Source organism: Thermobia domestica, chromosome 6 (assembly GCF_964235325.1).
Source record: "Thermobia domestica chromosome 6, izTheDome1.hap1.1, whole genome shotgun sequence".
Classification (NCBI taxonomy): Eukaryota; Metazoa; Arthropoda; class Insecta; order Zygentoma; family Lepismatidae; genus Thermobia; species Thermobia domestica.
The window spans coordinates 241,492,136-241,517,861 of NC_137459.1; the positions used below are offsets into that span (position 1 = coordinate 241,492,136).

The window sequence follows — 25,726 nt, forward strand, 5'->3', positions numbered from 1 at the left end:
AAAATATGGACGTTATCAATATGGTTGTGTAACATGCGGAAAACATTTTAGATATTGATGTTCAGCTAGGGTTGCACAATGTAGGAATTGCAACGAATATAATCCTTTTGCACAGTATTGTACAAAAGAAGCACACGAATAGGTACAAAAGAAGAATCAATGAATTATCTGATGAAAACATTCAGTGGAAGACAAGACCTTCATCCTTAGTGAATTACAATAAGCATTAGATGACATAGAAGCAAATACGAATGTAGAAGGTGAACAAAACTTTAATTCAATGGAGATTTTATGTTAAGCTCCATTCACGTAGCCAATACAGAGACAAAAGTGGTAATTCAATTTTTTGTTTAAAATGTCTACGTGCATTACGAGCTGAGAAAAATGCCTGGGACGGATGGTCTGATAATAGCAATTTTACAACAAATAACAGACGTAGATGCCAAACCGTAGAATTTAACGAAAAGTGTATCCTGTAAAAGTTGTTTCTTTTTCAATAGTGCTACCAAAGAAATCGAAATTGATACAACTTTTTATTTGAAATTTTGGAGTTGACCCCCGTAGTAGTATTCCCGCTACGCCACTAGATATGGAAGTAGTGTTGTAAATAGAAAAAAAAAAAAAAAAACATTCGTACTTTTTTTTAGAAATGTATCGTCATCCGCAAAAAAAAGTTCGCACATACTGTAACTTCCACGTTTTCATTAATAACTCAGTTTTCTTAATATATTATCGCTTCTTTGTGCTTTCCTTAACAAAGCAGTGTAGTAATAAATAATTATTTATGATTTTCGAGAAAAAAAATAAAGCAAAATAAGAAAATTATAAGCAAAAAACTTTGATTGTTATGAAACTTTAGTCTGTCAGATAATTACGCGAAGAATATCCCGAGGGAAATTACAGGAAAATTGACTCCACACAGTGCACAGGTATTAGGAGCGCTCACAAATACGTAAAATTGAAGGAACAGAAAATAATGTATATTTAAGATGAACATACAATTCACACTTCACGCGAAGTTCCAATATGGGAAATCAATCAATATCTTCAGTTGAAATTATTGAAAAAGACAGAAAATGACTATTTAAAACTCAAAGTGTAAACCTGCGCTTGATTCATCACTATATCATTACATTTTGTTATATAAAGAAATGAAAAAAATAATACGTTTACACTTAAAAATGTTGAAGGTAATATGACAAATATTATGAACAATTCTATAATAGAATCAAGCAGTTTTTTATAATAAAATAAACTCCAATGAAATGCACGGTATTTGAAGTTGGCAAAATATTTGCCCTTATATGCTGAAATGCAAGTTTCTTGAAGATACATTTTGAATTTGATTCTCGACAGAATCTGGAATATATTTAGAACTTTAAACTTTGAAGAACGCAACACTAATTTGACGTCCCATCGTTATATTATTGTCGTTACAAACTGACTAAACTAGCGATAAATCCAGGGACTAACTCACTCAACCAGTTCCTGTTTTCCGATTTTTTTATATAAATTAACGTATCCAACAATGGATTTTTGGTGAAAAGATATGTTTTTCTTTGCATATATTTCAGGGAGTACATGTAACGTCAACATTTCATTAGCAAATATAGCAACTGATCAAATTGAATAATGTCAAAAATAGCCTACTTTGCTTGATAGAACTTATTTTTGGTGGAGGTTCCTATATCATTTTTTTTCTTTTCTTTTTCTTTTTTCTTCTTTAGTGTTTGGATACTTCGGAAGGTTTTGCAGAATGCTTGTTATTATACATATATGTTTGTTGTTTGGTACGAAAAGAAAGTTTATTATGAAGAAAATGATCTGCAGAGGTCTTTTTAGAATGACTGTTATTAGTTGCAGTAGCGGACTTGATTTCAGCGTCCCATTCAGCAGTGAAGCTATATGATACCTAGACTTACAGCTGAACGTGGGATCCGAAATGCATGAGCTCCCGCCAAAAAATCGACTTTTTTTTTTTTTTTTTTTTTTTTTTTTTTTTTTTTTTTTTTTTTTTAGTATCTGACCCCACAGTCAGTTCTTATTCATTCGGATTGGACCAGACCCTATTATTGTGCTGGTATTGGGAAGCAGTTCCACTTGTCCCGGTATGACCGGAACAGACCTGGAGACGACGAAACGTCGTCATATACACGGAAAATTTGTATGATATTGTTAGTAGAACTTATGTGCTTTCTGCTGGTCTAGTGGCTAGCGCATGCGTTTTTGGTTCTTTTAGTCTCGGGGTCGATTCCCGTTAAACTTTGAGGAAAGTATATGGGAAAAATGTTAAAGAATATACATGCAAAAGTCCGATGCGTGTTTCGTAAGCTATTGACAAAATAATAGAAAGACAGGAAAGAAAATCTCTTGAGAACTTGAAACTGAACAATGTTTTCGCATTCATGCTTAATTTGCTACTAGCGTGACACATTAAATTCAATGTAATTTAAATATTACACACACAATTCGCTACTTCACTGTTGATAACACGGAAAATGCTAGGTACTGTTAAACATTAAACATAACACCTCATTTTTTATATCAATAAATAACTTAAATAAATAAATAACAAAACAGTAACAATACTATTACTCTATATCTGCATTGAAGGGTAAGGGGAAAAAAGAGGGAATGTCACAAAACTGTATTTTCGACAAAACGGCGTTTTAATATTGAAAGCCGCGTAAGAAACAATAGGATTAGTCAAAACTTTTGTCCCTTTATACGTGGATATTTTTACATCTACGGATGCTTACATATACAGTCAAATAGTACCAAGAGTCACCAACAAATAGGACAAAGTACCCGATAAAGCACACACATGGACATTCCTGTTTTTTTCCCCTTACCCTTCAAATGTAAAACACGTTGTTTATCATAACGAAAAATGGCTGAACAGTTTGATATGAATTTTATTAACATAGTTAACACCAACCTCGGACTGGATTGTTGTCAAGCCTTTTTATTGAAATGCGTATCCTAACAGGGAGGGGGGAGGGTTAAAATGTACTCCAAAGATAGAAACTCTCACGTTTGTGGGATGAAATTTGATACATAAATTCCTTATTTAAAACGAGTGTGCAGTGTCCGACCGTGTTTAGAAATTTCGGTACTAAGTGGAGAAGAGGGGCAATTTGTATCATTTTTGCTCAATATTTAAGAATGATGACATCGAGGTTGTGTCTTGTCTTCACAGCAAAACGGATGAAGCACTTGAAATTATCTTTTTAATATACGGTATTTAGCATTTGGTCCAGTCGGGTTTTTATCATTCATTAAGACATATATCATAAGGGTAACAGATGAACATAAAAATCTTATTTTAAAACATGTAAGCCCATCTTCCGTTGTCCTTAAAAAATCCACTTTTGAGGAGAAAATGGGGCAAGTTCCAAATAAGGCGGTCAATATGTAAAAGTGACATCATGATTGTCAGTCCGATCATCACGGAAAATCAAATCAACCGTTTGAAATAAATATTTGAATACATTTATTACTTGGAAGAAAATGGTTAGCTGATGTCCACTGGAAATTTGACAAAACTTCGATACAATTTAGAGGATAGTCAATATACCTAAATATAACATTGCAGGTGAAAGTGAACACGACGAAAGAAGTAATAGTGGATTAAAATTTAGCATTGAAAGTCATTGAAAAACAGAATGTGATGCGCCCGAACGAAAAAAAAAAAAAAAAAAAAAAAAACAGTAACGTTGCCGACGACAACACACTGGATGGTGCTTATCGAAAGACCCATAAACGCTATTCATTAGCTCATTCTTCACAGTTTGGATTGCAAGAAATAAAACTATTTCTTCGTGCTAATAAGCCTCTCAAAACGAAATGTTATATTTCTGCAAAATTTGCTTTTCTCACATGACTGGATAATTAAAAAAACTTCTATTGTGGTGAAGAAAACAAAACCATATGACAAGCTGGATTTGATATGAAGATCCCATGATCTACATGTTGTTATTCATTACATCAGGGAGACATTGTTTTTGAGTGGTTTGTTCGAGAAAGGCAAAGCTCTTTCCATCGAATCTTTTTGCTTGTCTTTTCGTTTTTATTTTGTTTGCTCTTTAGGTTTTTCGTAGAATACATGAAAAAGAAATACGTTTTTCGCTTATGTATCCAGGAATACTGTTTAACTGATCAGAAAACAGCAATCTACTGGTGAAATGATATGGGATAATGTATAGCATTTTGTTTTCACGCCATCGATAGCAGCAAGGAGCATAGGAATTACATAAAAGAGAGTGTATTATGAACTACTAATATCTTTTGCAAGAAAGATTTCCACGTGTTACTTCCTGGCTCAGGAGATAAGTGAGAGATTACAATACACAAGTTCGCACGATCGAGTCTTGTCCACTGCTATTATGTTCTTCCATTTTCATTGTTTAACGGTGAAAGTGACGTTGATACATTTTCATCGGCATAAAAAAAAGGGCTGTTTATATGTAAGTGTTTAATAGGAGGTCCAATGACCTTCTACATCAATGACTGCCTGCAGCCTTTTGGGCATGCTCTCAGTAAGTCTGCGGAGAAAGCGTTCACTAAGGGCGACTTCCTCCCAGCTGTTTTCAACGATTTCCCATAGTTGATTTTTTGTGAATGGAGGCGGATTAGGTTAGTTCTCCTTCATCACCCTTTTGACCTCTGCCCATACTGTCTCAATTATATTCACATCGGCTCCACACGGTGGCCAATTTTGTCTTCTAAAGGTGGCTAGTGAGATTCACATTTTATATGAAAGAATTAGGTGTCAATATATTGAAAACATGGTACCATTTGTTGCATTGTGATACTTACAGTGGGAATAATAATAAATAAATAAATAAATAATAAAAAAAAAAAACTAACGCTGACCGCTGAAATTAACATTATTTACATACACTATAGAATCTTAATACTCACCAGATATACTGTAAATAGCAACGGGTACTGGAAATCCTCTCTGTTGCACTGTACCTTTAAAAACATCTCCGAACCTACCAGTTGCGAAGACATCTGTCTTGATGTCAAGGAAATTCCGGGGAATATTCCATACCTGCTGCTTCAGGGATTCATAGTAACTAACTGGTTGCTCCTCCTCTTCTGGCACAAATCCATTGTGAACGTAACTATTGTTTTCCTGTACAAAAATAAAAGTAAAATCAATTAAGAACCATTCTTGACAGAAATGTGTTGTGGTTGCAAAACTGTCATTTTTTATTACACGTGTTGTCAAACGTTAACACATATGAAGGATAGAATTCCAGTTTGGGTTTCATATGAAGTATAGAATTTTCGATTGTGATCCAAAATCGTGTAGAATTTAATTTACATGAATTGATGTACCAAATTTCGGTTTCGGAAACTGGAAATTACAGAAGATTGTGTGGCGACCACTCACTGCCAGTCTGGAAAGCTTACCCTTCGTGGACAAAAGCAAAATGTAGTATTACAGTTAATCTTAAGTATTACATTCAGCCTTACTAAGAATATACATCAAATTATTTGATTTTTTTAAGAATTTACATCAAAACCGATCGTGCCCACGATATCACAAATATTCTTTAATACTGTGTCATCTTTTTGTTTGGAGACACCGTGAACTACAGTGTGTGCGAGAACCACTGGCAATTTAGTGAGTTCTATTGTGAACTGTACACAAAACAAGGGATCTCCAGGTTCTTCGTAACGTTTTCGTATGATAATTATGAAGATCTTTTCAACAGCGTCATACAACTGTTAATTTATGATAGAGAATGTGTACATACGTTTTCCCTTAATTATGCCCCGCAGAAAGATGTTCAGTATTGTAAAGACTTCAAGGTAGCAATGATGACCAGACATGGAACCTCGGTTTACCACGGTCAATCCAGCAACAGGAAACTTTCCCATGCAGGAAAATACTCACAAAATGTACAGCATAGGGTATTCCATCCTGCTGTACACCCATTCTCGTTCCATGATACCCTTATGTTCTAGCTATGGTTGTCATGTGTGTAATTGCATTCACAGATCATTGGAAAAAAAAAAAAAAACAATAATGTGATATTACCTTATCTGGTATTTCACCATTATTTAGATACAGTGACTTTTCGCCTACTTTTTACATAACCGTACGCAATCTATCTTACAATCGTGTCAGTCTATTATTATTATGGCGCGGAAGTGTAAACTCAGTGTCGATAAAGACAATATAATAAACTACTACCCATACACAACAAACATTTACCGGTACTACCATGTCCCAAAACAAAGCTGAATTAAATTTCCGGTTTTGAGTCCCACGTTTATATTCTTTCGGCTAAAAGAAACTGACAATTTAAGAAAATGGATGATTGTGAAAAAATAGGTGGAATGACAAATATTGGGAGAAACTGGGGAACGCAGAGAAAATCCACGCACAAGATGTTGTCTACCACGAACTTATGTCTCGAATCGAATCAGCGACCCCTGGCACCAGAAGTCCGAGTTCTACTAGTGCGCCACTGTGCCCTTCCAAATTCGACTGCATTCCTGAATCCTCTCTCATGTGAGGGGTTCTTGGTTAGACCCCAGGTTAAATAAGGTGGACAACATCGTGTCCATGGGGTTTATTTCAACTTCTAGTATGTTCCCCTGCTCTCATTTCACTAATTCTTTTTACTCATTCACTTTCAATACTCACTCGTCTCATTTAGCCTAAAGGGCATAACCAATGAACGTTAATTATATTTTATCCCTTGATTACATTCTGTTAATTTGTAATCATTCACTTAAGTGCATGAAATACGTACAATGATATACGTAAAGTGGTACACTTGAATTTTATGATACAATCCCCGGCCAATTAAGCTTAAGGTGGACAACATCGTGCTCGTGGGTTTTCTCGAGGTACTCCCGTTTCCATCCACTTTCTCATTCCAGCAATTCTTCCATCATCATTCTCTTGCTTTAATCATCCTCTCCCTTAGCCTAACCGGCATTAGTAGTGGAACGTTAAAGATTTCATTTTACTTCATTTTTGAATTTTATGAGTTTTTCTTCTTGTTACTTGTGTGATTTTTCCCTCCAAAATATTTCTTTCCAATGATCAAAGCTTTTCAATCTAAAAGGTTTTCTGATTTTAAGGGAATTCAGTGCAACTCCAATATTATGACATTTTTACTGAAGTTTTAATGAAGCAAATTGGAACTATATTTAATGTGGAGTTTTCAATGAACGTCTCACGTGGATTGGAGTTCGTATCTTATTATTACAGCTACCACTTCCTAACTTCTGTCACAGCATTATACAAAGTACCACTGGAATATAATACAGAATTGAATGCCTGTTCCTTATGGTGGCAGGAAGATGGGTGCAAGTATTAATAATTTTTGCGTCAAGTACCGGGGAGACTTAAAATCGGTTAAAGCTGGAATAAGTACGTTCTACATCGACTTAAGATATTAAAAGCCATTTACGATATTAAGGACACAGAGTTTGCTTGTAAGCTGACTACTTAAATAGTTGACTCTCTCTCCTCACAGTATGGTTCTCGTCACGCTCTCACTTCATGTTAAAAACTCATCACCAAAGCTACATGTAAACTTCCTTCGTGATCTTCAAGTTGCACTTGCATCCTGCTAGCATTTTCCTTCCAGATGACTTTCCTTCCAGAACATTCCCATTCCCATATCTCGATTTTCGAAAAATGTGGATTTAAGGTCTTTTCGCTTAGGACGACAGTGTACGATTAGAGGTTCATTTTAAAGAAGCACTGTCATCTCCTATAACAGCAATTATTTACGGTGAATTCTCCTCAGAGCTAGAAATTGATTTCCAGAGAAAAATATATATTAATTAATTACAAAAGGGTAAATACCCTTGAATTTTATGAGGCACTACAACACAATTTGCCTAAAAATCATTTTATAGGTGTATATGCTGCAGATGAACTACCTCTGTTTATTCATACATTTCCGGCAGCCATAATTATAAATACTCATTCCAGTAATAAGCCTGGTGAACATTGGGTTGCAATTTATATATCTAAATTTTTAATGTGTGTGTGGGAGAGTATTTCGATAGCTATGGTATACCACCCTACGTACTTCATCATATAAGATTTTAAAAACGAAACATACATACGAAACGAACATTATACATACATGGAATAATAGACGTATTCAAGGTGACTTATCTCAATTTTGTGGACATTACTGTTTTCTATATCTATCATGTCGTGCATCTGGTTATTCACTGCGTGATTTCTTAAACAAATTCTCACTCACCACTACTGATGCTAATGATATTATGCTTTATTCGTTTATGAGAATATGATGGTCACTGGCGGGCGTGAGATTAAGTTCTCCGTAAACCGTGTGTGTATTGGTCACTGGAGCGAGATTAAGCTCTCCGTAAACCATGTGTGTGTTATTTTTTTAATCTTTGCTCTACTATGTTAAAACATATGCCAGTAAAAAAGTCGTAAAACGCTACAAAATGAATAGGCTATTTTTTTAAACTCCGCCATTGCCGGTCCCAAGCCCTGGATGAGAAAGGACGAGGGTTGGGGTAGCTATCCCCGTAAAAGGCCCTAATCTCCTAGTCTCTATGTCCTTTCTGCTATGTTAAAATAGGGGTTGAAAAAAGTGCTCATAAAATGGAACGAGTACCCCTCATTATTCCTTGCTTTGTTATATAGGAGTGCTGCTAAAATATGCGTTCGTAATTTTTGCTATGTTAAAATAGGGATTGGAAAATGTTGTTGTAAAAGAAAACGAATACACCCCTAAAAAGTTCTCATAAAAGAGAACGAGTTTTCGGAGTGTTCGATTTTCTATGGTTGGACAGTACGGGGGTCATGGCGTATCGTGTGACACTGGAAAATTGAATTCTTGCTCTCGGGAGGCCCTGGAAAAAACAGCGATTTTTAGGGTAGTGTAAGTCAAGTGCCACACAACTACTAAAGTCTAAGTTTAGGAATCGGGATGTTATCTTATTCCAAGATATTTGACCGATCTGATAGCTCGAAGAGCTAGGAAATTTCTCTGACACCTTGAATATAGAACAAAATACGGATAAATGTCAATGGCTTGCTGGATAATACCACTATTTTCAAGCAAACACAGAACAAAACGACATTGGAGAATTTTCTAAGCCTCTATAGGAGTGCACTCGGCACGGTATGGTGGAACATCCTGAAATAAGTTTTGCACAGCTCTTAGAAATTCAGTGACTCTCCAGTTTTTTACCGTAATTATAGCCTTAAATGCTCGATGAAAAAGTAACCCACAGTTATACAGGGTCACTTGGCGACGTCTTGATGTCTGACTTGAAGATAAGCGGCACTGTCAAGTTACACTGGGGCCATCTATTGAAATTTAAAGGATCCTTTTTAAGTTCAATGATGAAAGAGTCTTTTCGGCAGTGATTATAAGGTCAGTAAAATTTCCTATAAGCACCCATGTTAAATAGCGCGTGTGCACTTGTGTTTTTACGATACTTCAAAATCGCACATTTATGTCTCATTCAATAACCTGATTAATCCATTTCTAAAGTATGTTGATAAACTATAAAATAAAGTATATGCTACTCTGCCTCGTTGAAGATATATTTTCCGGGCAACCTCACCGTCTGGGAACATATGGTACTTTTACATCTTTAACAGCACTGGGCACTGATGTATATCATTACACTTTGAATATACCATAGTAATTCTATTTTTATAATGCTGCCTTTTACTAAGAGCCTCTGTAGACTACATGTACTGTGTTTCATTCCCGAACTCGTACCTATCTGCATCGTAGAACCCACGCTTCAACACAGGAGGCCTACCTGTTCTTAATATTGAAATGGGGCGGCCATCTGAATATATATACTAATGAAAGAAGGAAACAACCGATTTTTTTACAAACCACAATCCTCTACAGGTGCGAATTCTGTAACAAACGGTGAAAAAATGACTGACTGACGACCGAGATACGAACCCGGGACCTCCGTCAATCCTGTGTCCAAACGCCGAGCATCTTATCACGATTGTGATTTCATATATACTAATGAAAGAAAGGCACAGGATTGTCCAATCACAGCAGTAGTCTGTGGTACAACCCACGTGGTCCGAGATGAGAACAGCGCCCTCAAAAATAACAGAATGAGTGGCTGTCCTGGGAAGCGACTGGGTGGCGTAGTGATTAACGCATTGGCACTGTATGCCGGAGGTCCCGAGTTCGACTTTCGGTCCAGTCAGTCACATTTTCTCTCTTTGTGTGTTATGGAATTCACATCTACAGAGGATCTGGTGTGTTACAAATCGGTTGTTTCCTCTTTCATTGATATATATGTATCTACAAATTTACAAGAAACACTGCATCATAAGACCAAAGTAGAAAATACAATTTGGTTTATATGAATGTATCGCATATTTAAAGATCAAGAGCCCGATGACAATGATCCAGCTATCCACTGAGAACTGACCCAATGTGCTAATGTGCAACTTTATCAGCTATTTTAATAAACTCATGCGCACTTCCACAATAAACCTCTTTGTGAATTAAAATACATTGTAATGAAAACACAGAAGCTCAAATGCGTGTAACCGTATTCCAAAATCCTTTCATTTGTGTGATAAGCTACCCTGACTTAATGCAGGATTTCAATTCTAATAAAATCGAAACTAGTGGCAAAGAAAAAGAAGGGGAAAAAAATGGAATTATGCGTGCGTCGAAAATTAATTTATCATTGGATCGTTGCAGAATTGCCAGGGATTTTTTAAGTCGATTTTCCCTGACAATTCCAGGTTTTCCAGGCAAGATCTTTTATTTTCCAGACATAATTCCTTCCTTCAAGGAAGAATGAATAGAAAATCCTCCACAACATCCACCCACTGCCTTCCATTCATTCATTTTTTCTCTTTCTTTTTGTAAATACACAAGTAACAAGATTTAAATCTTTGATATATCTCTTTCATTACAATAAAATTACAGTACCGTACTTATGATTGTAGTCTACATAAATAATTTCTGTTATGGAACTTCACACTAAACAAATTACTACTGCAGGTTTCCTTAGTTTCCACAGTTCTCAACCTTAGAGATGCTTTTAAGGTCTCAATTTCATGTTCCAAATTTTGCATTCAATGGAAGTCTCTAATGAAAGTTTTGCTTCCTTCTTTTCTAAAATGGTAATCTGATCAGCTATGCGCTTATTTTCCTTTTTCTTTAATTTGTTTGCAGTGGTTTCCGTCCTTTTCGTTTGCATGCTTCTTCACAACGTGCATATGATCTACGTACATTTTTAAACCTATAGGGTGGCCCAGAAGTAGATATACAGTGCTATACTGATCGGTTTATGGCATTTTATATCATTTATTTATTGTTATCCACACAAATATTGACTTAGTTTCTTCATTATTTGTTCTTAATTTCTTTTCACTTATGCCTTAAGCTCGGAACAGACCGAAGCAAATAAATGCATTATCTTAATAAATTAAAATGTCATACTTGATCAATGCTGGTCTGTATACCTTATTTTGGGCCACTTTGTATATCAATACCACGGGGTCCTCCAGCATTATATAATATCATGAACAACTCAAACTCACTGAAGGTTCTTCATGGATATTTAAACCAGTATGTCTTTGTTAACTAAGAAACACTTCTCAAAGGAAGTATTTCCATGAAAAAGGACAAGTAACATTTTAATTATGTCCCGCAAATCAATGAATACACTATTATTAAGAAGATTGCAATAGAAGACATCTAACCTATCTGTATATACATTAAATGATTCGAAATCACCCTTCTTCTCTTTTATTGCTGAAACACAATTGCTGTATACTATCTGGAAAATTGACATTTTACTTTTTCAGCTTTGGCAGCTACAATTATATTCTTGTTATGGAGTTTCTCTCAAGAACATTATACATCTTCCCATCGCTTCCACTTTGGTTAGTACCATTTAATTCGAATAAGACATGATAGATTTCGCACTATTTTGTATTTTAATGGGCATTTTAAAATAATTTTTGAAGTTGTACCTGACAAAAAGTTTCTACATTCAATCAAAAACTCCAACTTCCAACGATTATCGATTGGCTTTTGGACAGAACCAATCTCAATATGTTTAGGAAGGTTTTTTTTTTTTTTTTTTTTTTTTTTTTTTTTTTTTTTTTTTTTTTTTTTTTTTTTTAAACTGTTGCATGTATTTCTTAATATCAGGAAACAAATAAATCTATATCACACTTTGCAATGACATTTTCAGTCCATCTAATCTGACAGTTCCTAGTAAAAATTTGTTTTCCAGTACATGTCGAAAAATCTGCTCGAAGTGCACGACTGTCTTTGAAGAGTTTTTACAAATCTTTCAGAAGTCTATTTCAATTCCACTTAGTCTGTTGATGACCAGTATAAAATGCTCCCTGAATGACTTGAAGTCTACCTCACAAATCAGATCCATTAAAAGTTTCCAATTCACATTGGGACCATCTATTGTATGGTTTTTAATAATGCCGACCCACACAAACCTTCTTTAAATTTCGTGGGTAAATCCTGTTGAGTATACAAGAAATACTGAATTAATGTACCTAGTTGATACTTGTTTCAAGTTTCTATCCCAAAACCTAACTATCAAATCCATCTCTTTTTGTGCATAATGTTATTTAAAGGTTAATAATGTTATTTAATTAATGATGCTTTGCTTTTCCCCAACGAAAACTGTTTAGCAATGTTGCTATCGGGAAATATAGCTTTGTACACTGAAGGTAATCCACTACACGAATTGAATGAGAAGAAAAATATATTACCAAATAAGGTTCATACAATTCGCAAGAATAACTTCAGAGTAACAAATTTCCTCAGCTTATGCCTGGTACAGTCCGCAGCAAAAAACCTACAACATGAGCATGTAAATTTATTGTAAAACGACGAAGTCTTTTGCTCCAAAGTAAATGTGCAGAGGAGGACGCCGAGGTTTCTCTGGCGTGATTCGTGCCACTTAGACGTTATGTTGATTCCATGCGATGTTAGACGTAGTTTCACAAAATACTTACATGCTAATGTTGCAGGTTTTTTTGCTGCGGACTGTACCTAAAGACTTGATATCCACAGAAGTCATCGCTGGAAACTGCTTTCAATCCAATGTAAAACAAAGAACATTCATCTACTCAAAAAGAGGTAATTAGTCCTCTAAAAAGAAATTAATATCATCAGTATACAAAATTCCCCGACATTTACAGGTTTTCCCTGACATTTTCAGGTTTTTCAGGTTTCCGAGGTCGCTGGCAAACCTGTCGTTGATCCAACTTCATTATATGCATGACTCGCTGCACAAGCGAAAGCAAAATATAATACGCACAACTAAAGACTCAAAATCTCACCTTGTACCCCTAACTTCCATTCGTACTTAAGTTCATTATCTTCATAATGATCTTTCTCCTGTTTTACAATATTGTATCACGCGGATGACTTTCGAATCTATACCTCAGGTCAACTCAAAAACTTGGGTAACTCAATTCAACAAATGAATGAGGATTTGCACCGCATTTACTTGTGGTCAAATGAAAATGGGTTAACCAAAAATTCACTTAAATCTAAATGCATTGATGTCTCTTATAAACGACTTATATAAATGCACCGTTCTAATGTACCCGTAGTACAAATAAATGGAATGATTATTCCATTTTCTGAAACCATCACAAATCTCGGAATAATAATAGATCAATTTTTTGAGTGGAAACTTCACAGCAACGATGTATGTAAGAAAGCGTTCTAGTCTTTGTATTCAGTCACCAGACTAAAGAAAATTTTACCCACTGAAACTAAGTTACTACTTGTAAAATCTCTAATATTTCCTCACCTTGAATATTGTGATGTAGCTCTATCAAACTTAAATGAAGAACTAGTGTACCGTTTACAACGTATCCAAAACGCCTGTATACGGTTTGCTTATAACCTCAAACGATCAAATCATTGAACTCCATATTACAGACAACTGGGACTTCTGAAATTTGCCGACAGACGTTATCTGAATAGACTCATATTTCTACTGAAGACTTTGCGCTTTCAACAACCTTCCTACTTCAACAATTGCAACCAATAAATGCTGATCACGATCATGATACAAGGTCAGGTGTAAATAAAATCCTTTCTCTTCCCTTACACTCGTCGAAATATTATTCGAATGCGTTCTTGGTATCCACTATTCGTGCATGGAATGACCTTCCACCCAACATATGACAATCTAACATAATCGATCTATTTTAAAAAGTGGGTTGAATAGACCCTCCATGGGTTTCTCTGGGCTTTCAGATATCTGACAAAAATGTTTATTTTTATTCTTCTTGCCTTTTATTTCTTCTCTTTTCCCTAAATATATCTAAATATACTCTGTATTATATGTTTATTTGTAATTATGCATGCATGTGATATGTGCATGTGTGTGTAACTAAATGTAATTTTGTTGCCATTTCAATTATTACTTCATAAATACTTGGTATTGTCATATTTGTCATATTAATTCTGACCACTGCATGGTCAAGTGGGAGCCAAGGCATGATCAACCTTAAATTCACCATGTAAAATAAGACTAAATAAATAAATATTTTGATCTTCTCTGGAATCATTGTCAACCGCAGACATGACGGTAGCTGGAATCTACTTTTTGATTACATTATTACATCATTTTAAGGATGGTTTAAAGGGACAAGTTTTGCCGATAGATGTCACTACAGTCTTAGTATATCTCCTATAGTTTTTTTTTTTTTTTTTTTTTTTTTTTTTTTTTTTTTTTTACCTTTCACGAAAATTTACAATTTCTCTTACAGATTTCAACCTAGAGACCCCAATTTTTTTAGAGAAGAAACTTCATAACCTATCGAAGGCAACAATCCGTGCCGAATTTTTATTTAGAATTTTCTTCATTCTTGAAACAGTTATATTGTTAAAGGTTTGGATATCCATTTCAACACTCAAGCCATTTCAACAATGAAGAAAATTCTAAATAAAAAATCGGCACGGATTGTTACCTTCGATAGGTTATGAAGTTCCTTCTCTAAAAATTTGAAGTTTCTAGGTTGAAATTTGTAAGAGAAATCGTGAATTTTCGTGAAAGGTAAAAAATACATGAGATAGATACGAAGACTGTAGTGACATCTATCGGCAAAACTTGTCCCTTCACACCAACCTTAAAAGTTGTAAATAGAAAAATCGGCACCAAGCGTTCCGCGGAACACTTCTGTAAATTCTATTCACCACTTTCAAGTTTTTGTGGAAACAAATTGTTGTCTTAACTCTTGTTACTTCTTAGTGTCCACTGGTGTTGGTGTCAATGTTAAAATTCAACTGGGTACTGCTTAATGACAGGAACAAGGGAGTAAGTGATCAAGTGAAAATATTGTACAAAGGTGGTTTCAAACATTGAAGTTATTCGATTGACATTTTCAATGCTCTGGGTGCACAGATGATAAGTGACATTTATTCCATTACTAGCTGAAATGCCCGTTCTTCGCATGGAAAAATTAAGATTGTGGAAAATACCTGAATTCTCCCTTAAGACACGAATTTCAATGCAAGTGTAATGATAAAAATAACAGAAGATACACTGCTTTCGGCATAAATTTTGAAACACATCCTACCCCTACAGAGTATGCCCTGTAATCAAACTGCTATGATTAAAGTAACCAGCTTCAGGTGGATATTATATTCCAAAAGTTATTTCAATGGGTCAGTAGTTTTCCCGATCCTGAAAACTATGAATTCCACACTAATATCAGATATTTTTAACTATATTTTTTCATCCTTTCTCCCATCTCTCTAAAGATGGATCTAAACTTGGCCTTAAAAGACATTAGGAGCATCACTATTCATTTCAGCAACCTCGAAAGCTATGGACTGCATACTAATCACTAATATTGGTCGTTATGGGTTATTTTTAGGTCACTCTTTTCAACTCTCACCCCTTCGGGTGCCTTACTTTCATCGTATTTTTTCCAGATTTAAGTCACATAAGTTTGTTACACATCCTTAGTGGAAAACACAGGTAAGTTTCTAAGCTTGAAGCTGCACATTAAAAGACAAGCACTCAGCCACATTTGAAATAGTCTTAAAATTTTCATTTCAAATGTTTCAAAAATCTCATTCTTAGCAAATCGAAATTTCATGACTTTTCCTGGTTTATCGTCACCCTGAACTCGAACTCATACAGTAACAGTTTACGTATCAAACATTGTTCAACACTAGTCGTCACTGTCACTATAAACAGACTCAAGATACTGACTTTGTGGAAGTCTCCGTAATAAATAGTCTGCTTGTCACACAGGGTTTTTTTTTTCTTTCAAAAAACTGGTTTAAACCAAAAAACGAAACATGTCCGTAAAAGTGGAAGTGTTCGTAAAATCTTGATGAACACACGTGCGTTATCACGTTTCACTCCCATATATTACTCATATTATATTCAGACCTAAATTCCCCATTCATTACTCGAAGAGATTATGCTACAAAAGCAACTTATTTTCCGTAATTTTACGAATGTTTCTTCTGTGATTTTTTTTTTTTTTTTTTGTCGTTTATTATTATTTTTATGCAATGCAATCAAAGAAAAATTCTAAATATTGTTTCGTTTTAATAATGTTTACTATCCATAAAATATATCGAAATGTGTACTTTTTTTTTGGGGGGGGAGGTCATAAAAACCCCTGAGAGGCACTTATTGAAATCAAAATTATCTTTGGTATCTATTTATGTATAAATGGATCAGAGCCAAAGTGGACTCAAATAATTCGTATCTTCATTCACTTTTCTTACTGATATGAAATTAAGTCGTCGTATTTCTTTAACTTGGACTAATAAAAGTAGTAGTGAACTAACTTGGATTAAATTAGTTCTTTTGTACTCAGCAGTATTTTGAAATTGTCCATATGCATAATGGTTTCACTTGTGCAACTGTTTATCTTTTGGTCCTTCTGAAATGACTCTTGACAATTATACTAGGAATGCAATGGATATACCCGATTGCAATGAAATGAGCTGAGCGAGCTTAAACTACGTAATCAGGAAGCGTTTTTCGGTGATTATTCCTCGATGGTACATCGGATTTTTGATTTCGACCTATGTTGTCACTCAGCACGACATACTCTATCAGCGTGCTAAATTTGGTTGAGATCGGCCAAACGGTCTAGGAGTAAGCGTTTTTCGGTGATTATTCCTCGATGGTACATCGGATTTTTTATTTCGACCTATGTTGTCACTCAGCACGACATACTCTATCAGCGTGCTAAGTTTGGTTGAGATCGGCCACACGGTCTAGGAGGAGTTCGCGGACAACCAAACGGCTAACCCGAGTATAAGAGCTTCGCTTCGCTCAGCTCAATTAACAAGTACGTAAAATCAGCAGAACGTATTTCTATCAGGAGTCCTTCGTGAGTGAGTCGGCAGACGTATCGCATTTGTGGCCAATTAGTTCCGGTTCCGAATTCAAATGCAGGACAACTTCTCTCGGATGTAAGCCGAGAAGTGGTTTGGATTTCGCTTTAAGCTTACGTGATCCCTCCCAGCATAACCCGGTTGTTGCATAATAACACCAAGGCGAAAAAAACTTATCTCTGTCCATATGTGATATAAATACATAGAGCAAATTATTTAAACAAAAAAAAAAAAAAAAAAAAAAAAAAAAAAAAAAAAAAAAAAAAAACCTGCTTTTTGCCAACTATGTTGCCACACTACATCTTGGGTCAGTTTGATGTTTATAGTCGATCACATGTATACAAGCGCCTACAATTTGTGTTGTGGAAATATTGCAAGACTTATGACTTACATTTGTATATTTTTTTCCTTCACAAGACTGAGATCACGTTAATGTTCGCGAGTTTGAGAGTCTTTCCATTGTTTTACACAATAATTGATAAAAATTGTCTATATGTGAAATATCCAACACAAATACCAATCGCGTACAATAAAAAATTAACATTCTCACGTTAGCATACAACTTCAAAGACTACGTATTCTTCATAATAGTGCTTGTGTAAGTACGTTATAGTCTGACTCTACCTCATAATTACATATAATACACGACGTTGTTCAAAAAATCCTGACAATTTTTAGAGCCACGTATTTTTATCCATGCGCGAAACTCAATGAGACAAATGTGAATCTTGTTTGGCTATTTAAAATAATTAATTAAAACAAAAGTGTTTAGTGTTCAACCCTTAAAGAGATGTGGATGGCCAGGTTTTTTGAACAAGATTGCATACTTAGCAACATTCAACAGTTTGCCAAAGGATCAGACTATCCCATTAAAAAATCATTATAAGCTTTGGTGTTTCTCACTGTTCAAAAATCATTCATAATCAATTTATTAATAGTAGTTACCACTTCAATCATTGGACCCTGTAATGTTAGTTCCTGATGATCAGGTATTCTATGCCGTCGTCCAAAACGTCGACGAAGTGCAATATACACGACGAAAGACATAAACAGAAGAAATCCAAATATTCCAATCGCAACGGACAGTCCCACTACCAATCCTGAAGGCCCTTTATTGTCATTTGCTGAAAAAAAAAAATAGTATTACGTTACAAAAGATCCACAGAACACAGGTTTGTAAAAGAAAAGTTTAAAAAATCGAACATAAAATTTCTATTGTCATTTAAAAACACAAGAGAACAGACACGAAATGCTTAATACAGGCATCTGTAACTCGAAGGTTCATCGTTGCAGATCTACTATCGAACGAGGATTGTTGTTATTCCTCTCTCTAAGGTAGTGTGAGTTCGTGGTAGAGAGTATCATGTCCGTGGGTTCTCCCACTTCCTAAATTCTTGTTCCACCATTCCTTTCGTTATCATTCACGTTCGTGAATCATCCGTCTCATTTACCTGAAGGACATAATCGTGGAACGTTAAATTTAAAATTTACTTTTTCTCTCTAAAATCCTGCTTTACATGTTATATTATCCTCTCATCTTTTTGGTCTAGACAAAGATGCCTTTCCCAGTGACTTCACAACTAAGCTTCTATGCGCCCCAAGCGTTATCATCTATGGGAGCGACATTCCTTACCATCTGAGAAGTCTCCAGTTAGTTCCCTGCAATATATTGGCTGATGTGTACATATTGTGGAGTTCTAATACGAAAATCACAACTATAAGTTATCTTATAATCACAGTTACGGTCGGCAATGCTTATTGGCCCCACTCAGAATAGTATTACTTATGTCTAAAATTTTATAGGATTTTTAAAATACTATTTTGTTAAGTTCACATTCTCTCAAAAACACTGATTGTAATTATTAGTGAGTGTTTGTTGTTAAAATTTTGTTTCTAAGAATCTGGTTCGAGAGAAAGAGAGAGAAAGTTAAAACTCCACAACTACTGAGCAGATAGCTTTAATTAAGCCAACGCTGATTTCTATCCCACAGAAACAAAACATCACAACAATAATTTCCGTATGCTCTTAGCTACAGTAAACTATGTAATTTTGAAATAACAAGAATAAAAGCTTCATCATTCGCAGCAAGTTCAAAGGGAAAGCATTATCTCTCACCTAAGAAACTCAAAAAAATGTTAGTACTGTAACTTAACCTATTTACACACTTCTGCATTCAATATACACACTTTGATAGTCACAATTTATATTTCATGAAGTTACTTTTGAAATAAGTTGTTGCTACTGGTAATTTCAGGAGGTAGAGATGTCTCTCATGTTTGATGTATGAGTATACAAATACTTATCAAAATAATATAAACCTTTCAGAAAATGTAAATTACCTCATTAATACGGCATTGAACCACCTTTAGCATGAGATGCAGCTTGTATTCATCGAAAAAGATATTGCCGGGAACATAAAACAGCGACCGCCAATGATTTGAAAACAACAATATGATCCAATGAGTTATCTTTCTCCCCGTTTCCAACAAGAGGCAAGAATTATGTATGTCGGACATCCAAAGAGGCGTATGCTCCAAACTTCATACTTTCTAACGTTAAAATATTACAGCATTGCTGGTTTGGTGTACACCGAAACCTGCTGGTCCTTCTATTGTTGAAGGACGAATTACCGCCAGTGATTATGTAAACACTGCTTTAATGACTCCATCTGCCGATACTATGGTTCCATTATTTAGAATTTTAGACGGAAGTTTTTAGCTAACGCTGTAGTGCATAATAAATTATGAGAAGTTTTGAAAGAAGCACGTCCAAGTTTTGCTTTTTATTAGCCTCCTATCTCCTCGGCCCACTCAAATCCCTTTTTTGACATTTAAAAAGCCACACTCAATGCATACCATATATATTTCGTATGGTAAACAACATCTGTTGTTAATCTCGATCTCATTGCTTGCATTAAGTGTGGTGGCAAGTACGTGGAGTTCCGCGTTATGTTATCTACTCCTCCGCTTGTTGTAAATATTTTCTTCAAGATTGTTTCCGAATATCTCTAACCTGGTTTATTCTTACGTCTACAGCCAAAATTGTGCTACTATATATTTTAGCTTCTACATTCTTCGACAGTATTAGCACTATAAAAGAGTTTGTATAATCTAACACATTTTGACCTGGATTTGCCCGACTACCGAAATCTACTTATGACAGGAAGGTTGTTCAAATAAAGAACGTATTTTAATAAATTACTTTGTGTATATACTGTTCAGAGATTTGCTGCAATATGTTTCCCCCTTCCATCTACACAAAGAACCACCAGAAAAATCTGGATTATTGGACGGGTAAAAGAGAGTGCGGCCGGATTATAGTGACTGCTGTTATTATTATAGCAACAAATATCCTGACGAAATTTCCGAGTTTGATAATATTATCCATGAATAAAGTTGCGACGGAAACTTTCGTATTAAGGTTATTACGTGAGACAGTCAAAACTCTGTCAGAAGCTGTTAGTCGAGTTTGAAGATCAGTAGACTAACCTGATGGATAGCCTCCAACATTGAACACAACAACATCACCATGCTGCTCATGACTTGCTGGAGCGTATGACACTTTCGTAACCCCTTCCCAGGAGCTGACCACACCTAAGGTTACGTGGATGTGGCTTCCCTCTGGCAAAGGGGGATTATAATAATTACCATACGTCTGTCCATCACCAACTGTAAACTCCTCTCTGAGGTCCTGTAATCAAAGGTAATCTTTAAAACAAAATAATAAGGGAATAACTTAAAATAAAATGGTCAATGTCTTACACAAACAAAGTATGTTTACAGATAAACTAGGGCGACTCCGTTCACGACTCACCAGCAGAGGGTACTGTTTGGCGACATTCAATTAGAGAGCCGAACTTCTACTGTAAAAGTGTCATTTCTTTCTTAATTCATCTATATAACAAAAATCTCTAGTTGAAAGTCTCCTAAAACAGATTCCTGGCGACAGACCATTGACAGGCAGGACGTAACATTAAAAATTGTTTAGTAAATCTAAGGTAACTTTTCGATAGCTTTAGTGTTCTCGAGATGATGTAGAACTCCCTATTCCACTCTTACTTCCCCCCCCCAAAAAAAATGTCTGATGGAACCATTGAGAGAGAAATCTGAAAACATTTTTGTCAATAGCTCTTACCCTTCTCGAGAAACAAGAATTTCAGTGAAACTATTATCGACAAAATGCATGTACAAAAACAGATTTCCCCCCAAAAATAGATTCTTAGTGATATCACTGACATAGGTTATGACAATGGAAGCGGCCAAGTAAATCGAGGATACTGATTCTGAATCTGACGACAGTTTGTGGATTACACTTTTCATTCCTGAGATGCAAGGAGATATAGACACCATGACGCACACGGAAGTAAAAGGGTTTGTTTAGTTTCCTAGTGAAGCTACTGACACATAGGCCTCAACACTGAAAAAACGTAAAATCGAAGGTGCTGATTTCGAATCTGAAGACCGCCTGTTAATATTTCTTTTCGTCCTCGAAATATAGTGTGTCAGCACCACGATAATGGAATTTATATTATTATTATTATTATTATTATTATTATTATTATTATTATTATTATTATTATTTCAAAACTACTAAAAGTGAATGCTTATCTGTTTATGTGGTTAGCACAAAGTTGTTACTAATTTTGTGCAACTCATTTTATATAACTGCACTTTTTCTCATCGTCAAAGTCCTGTTAGAATGACCAGTGAAAGCAATTTATCGTTTAATTTTAGAGTGACTTAACATTTTATTCAATTATTTGATTTTATCACATGTTGATACATACTTGGCTAACATTTCCAAATTTTACTAAAGACTACCATAGAAGTATGGTTCTATGGAGACAGTTGGTCTTAATGAGTTTTCACTTCTTCTTGCTAATTCCCTTTGCCTATACTTTGAGATTAGGACAGGCACGCAAGTTAACTGATTGATTGAAAGATTTAAGCTTAATGTTTTTTCTCGGTACCTAAGTTTTGTACTCACCGGCAGTCGAATCAGGGACCATGCACGTTAGTCACGTGAGTCCATAGGGCCTTATGGTTCGTCGAGACTTACATGACAGGATTTTAACTACTAATAGTTTTTGTACAATGTGAAGAACTGATTAACGTTGGTAGGTGGATACAGCATTGGATTTTCACGCAGACAATTCGGTTCGATTCCCAGCATGTACATTTTTTTTTAACATGCTTCAATTTCAATTTCAATTTATATTCAATGTCATAAGCAAGATCATCATCTGTAGAGAAGGAGGGAGCTCGACGGAAAATTGGTGTAGGACCACGAATACAGACAAACTTTTAAAAACTTATTTCCTTCAATTGTCCCTACTTGGTATTTTCAGCTTATTTCATTTACTTCATCCATTTTGTAACTCGTGTACGATCAGTTCTTTTCCTTTCTTCTTATATGCAGTATATAATGAAATAATACATTACATACACACACAACGAGTTATAATATCTTTGGCATCAAGGGGACACGGTGGCTCAGTATTAGAGCGCTCCCTCACCTGTGTGGGCTTGTGGTACGATACCCGGCCAAGTAAATTTGTGGTGGACAACATCGAGCCCATTAGTTTTATCGGAGTACTCCGTTTCCTTCCACATTCTCATTCCACTGTTTCTTCGATTATCCTTCACTTGCTTTAATCATCGTCTCCCTTAGCCTAAAGGGCATAATTGCTGGACATTAACCTGGAAGATTTCATTTCATTTCTTTGATATATCGCACTCAGCGGACAACACACTCCAAACAATAGAAATTAATCTTGGGTGGAGAAATATCTTCGTGCGTCAACTGCACAGAACAAGCCTGATTTAATGCTACACAAGTTGACTAACTGTGTCCGCCTGGTTCAAATGTTAGGTGTAAGTTGGGTTGCATGTATGCAGGAGTTTTATACTAGTAAAAGTACTGGGCCCGAAATAATGGAGTTGTAGCAGGCAGGGGTGCAAATACTTAAGTGGCTGACTGTGCAGTTGAAGATTTACATGCTGCAGAGGGGATTTCTCCCGAGCATTAATACCAGCATCAATGGTTCCTTTTATGCACTAGTATGTAACAATGGCAGCAGACTAACTTTCAGGTATCTGTGTCAGGGCAGTGTACAGTAAGCTGTAATATACCATTACAGTTGAAAGTAATGGCAATTTTTTTTACGCACCCTGTACCTAGTAATTTTTTTTTTAATTCAATTTCGGTTTAGTTACACAATTTATTTACTCTCTCTACTTCGAATTAAATATAATGAACCCAAAGGTTTCGTTAGTAACCATATTCCCACTGTATAATATATTTATTTATATTTTGATTAAGTGTAAATCCCATTTTCGGATATATAACTTGAATAGTTACAAGGTTTACCATTCTGACGTCATACCGAAACATAGTTCCGTTATTGGATATAAATTTCCTTAATTTCAGACCAATGTAGATTTTGGCCAGGTACCTAATCTTTCCCTCACCCCCTCTCACTAGTCCATAGTAGCTTTCAGATCCGGTTATATCTGGATTTGCCAAATTTCTATTTGCTTTGTAATTTCCGCGGCTAACGTTTTCGTTCTGATTGGAGGAATTCTCCTACCTCTGGCTTTTTCGGCGCAATATTATCAGAATAATCGAAGAGATACTACGAGGAGCAGCCCGTGATTTCTTCTTCTACATATCTGCGGTAAAAGGATGGAAATTCTAACTATCTCAAGGTAATATCCAGTTAATTTCATTGATAAACGTCGTGTGATCAATCAGAAGCCAGGAAATCCATATTTTTGTTGAAAGAACTGTAAAACCAGGGGAAAATATCTGATTCCGGATTTCTGTTTATTAGGACGCCATATTGCTCGTCATTCAAGCCAAAGCATAGACAGTTTGTAATAGTGATTTTTGATCTTTTAAAACTCAGTTAGGGATTAGGGAAATACGACCTGGTTTTGTGCAATTTGTTCGTGTATTCGGTGGATGTGATTTTTTTTTAAGTGCATGTACGTAGTAGGTTTAATACTGTAATACTAATCAGCAGAATGGCAGCTTAAGCTAACAAAAGGGGGCTCCTATTCCCTTTCAAAATTGAACCAGTTCTAGCGGGGGAATGGGTTAGTTATTATTTGTTTTAGGGCCTTTTCCCCTTTCAGGGGAAGGGTCCCTTAATAAATCTCGTTAAGGTGCCCCCAGGGCATCAATCTTTAGCAATCATTATGTAAACAATTGGTCAGGTCAATTGGACCTAAGGTTACCCTTCTCATTTTGCCCCCCTAAATTAAATAGAGCCAACTGTATATACCAACAAGGGAGTATTTTTCCTCAACATGCATGTAATTAAATGGTGCATGTTTGGTTTAGTTAGTTGTCTTTATGTATAGTACTAACAGTGGTGTATGTAGTTAGTAGTTTTGTGTGAGTGTGTGAATTTTCGGTTAGGACAGTGTATAAATATGCTTTAATTTAGTCCCATTTTTCTAACATAAATAAACCAGAGTAAATATTAAATTTCTGATTAATGAGTACAAGTATACATTTCAGTACACGGTAAATTATGCCTCCACTACAGCGCTATAACGTCAGTTTTTGGTAGTCAATTGTTTGTTGACAGTACGACATCGCATAACTTAGTGATTTAGATTGTTTGATTTTGGACAGTTATTCTCAAATTACTTCCCGTGGACATGGTTTTCGGTTCGGATGAGTATACCTTCGTATAAAATAGCATGAGATCTTACTGTACTGAAAATTTCAGCTTGCTAGGTCCAGTAGTTAATGAATAATCCGTTGAAATAAAGAACACCTATTTTCTTAATAGAAGTAAAACCCATATGCTGTTACTGTTTGTTTGAAAATGTAGTATTAAATTCTCTTTTCCCTTAGCTGTAGAAAATTCCATTGTTGCTTCAGTTTTATCAACAAATCAGAAATAGATTAATCGTTGACAATTTAACTTTCCGTAAATACATGTATGATTTTTTTTTTTTTAAACCTGCAAGGTAAATACAATTTGGGTGCTTCGAAATAAAGAGTACGTGGTTCGATGAATGTGATCGTGTGGTGGTTTGAGCGTGATAGATTGTGATAGTTATATATATATATATTTATTACTGCGTAACGTAAATATGTGTATGGCCTGCGTGTAAAATGTACGAAATAGGGTGTTTATAAAATATTACTTCGTGCGAAAATTAGTAGATAATGAATGAATGTAATGATATGTTAATAATATGATATATAATACGAATGAGATGATGACCCCTATATTTAAATGGATAGGCCTAGTGAATTTTATATAGTGAAAATATGAATATGTTTACGAAGAAAGAAAGAAAAAAAAAATCTCTCGCGTTTTGACTTCCACACC

General features: G+C 35.3%; 1 protein-coding gene across 3 annotated transcripts in view; it reads right to left on the reverse strand.

The window, feature by feature from the left end:
- Wsck (tyrosine-protein kinase Wsck) overlaps positions 1-25,726 on the reverse strand; it is a 176,174-nt gene that overhangs the window by 57,717 nt on the left and 92,731 nt on the right. For all 3 annotated transcript variants that reach the window (XR_014131908.1, XM_081762677.1, XM_081762679.1), the window contains exons 7-9: positions 20,865-21,066; positions 18,321-18,499; positions 4,924-5,140 (exon numbers count right to left, since the gene is read on the reverse strand). Coding sequence is in view for 2 of the 3 variants with exons in the window: in XM_081762677.1 (XP_081618803.1) it covers positions 4,924-5,140; positions 18,321-18,499; positions 20,865-21,066 (598 nt within the window). In the remaining variant the exon portion in view is untranslated. The remainder of the gene's footprint in view (positions 1-4,923; positions 5,141-18,320; positions 18,500-20,864; positions 21,067-25,726) is intronic.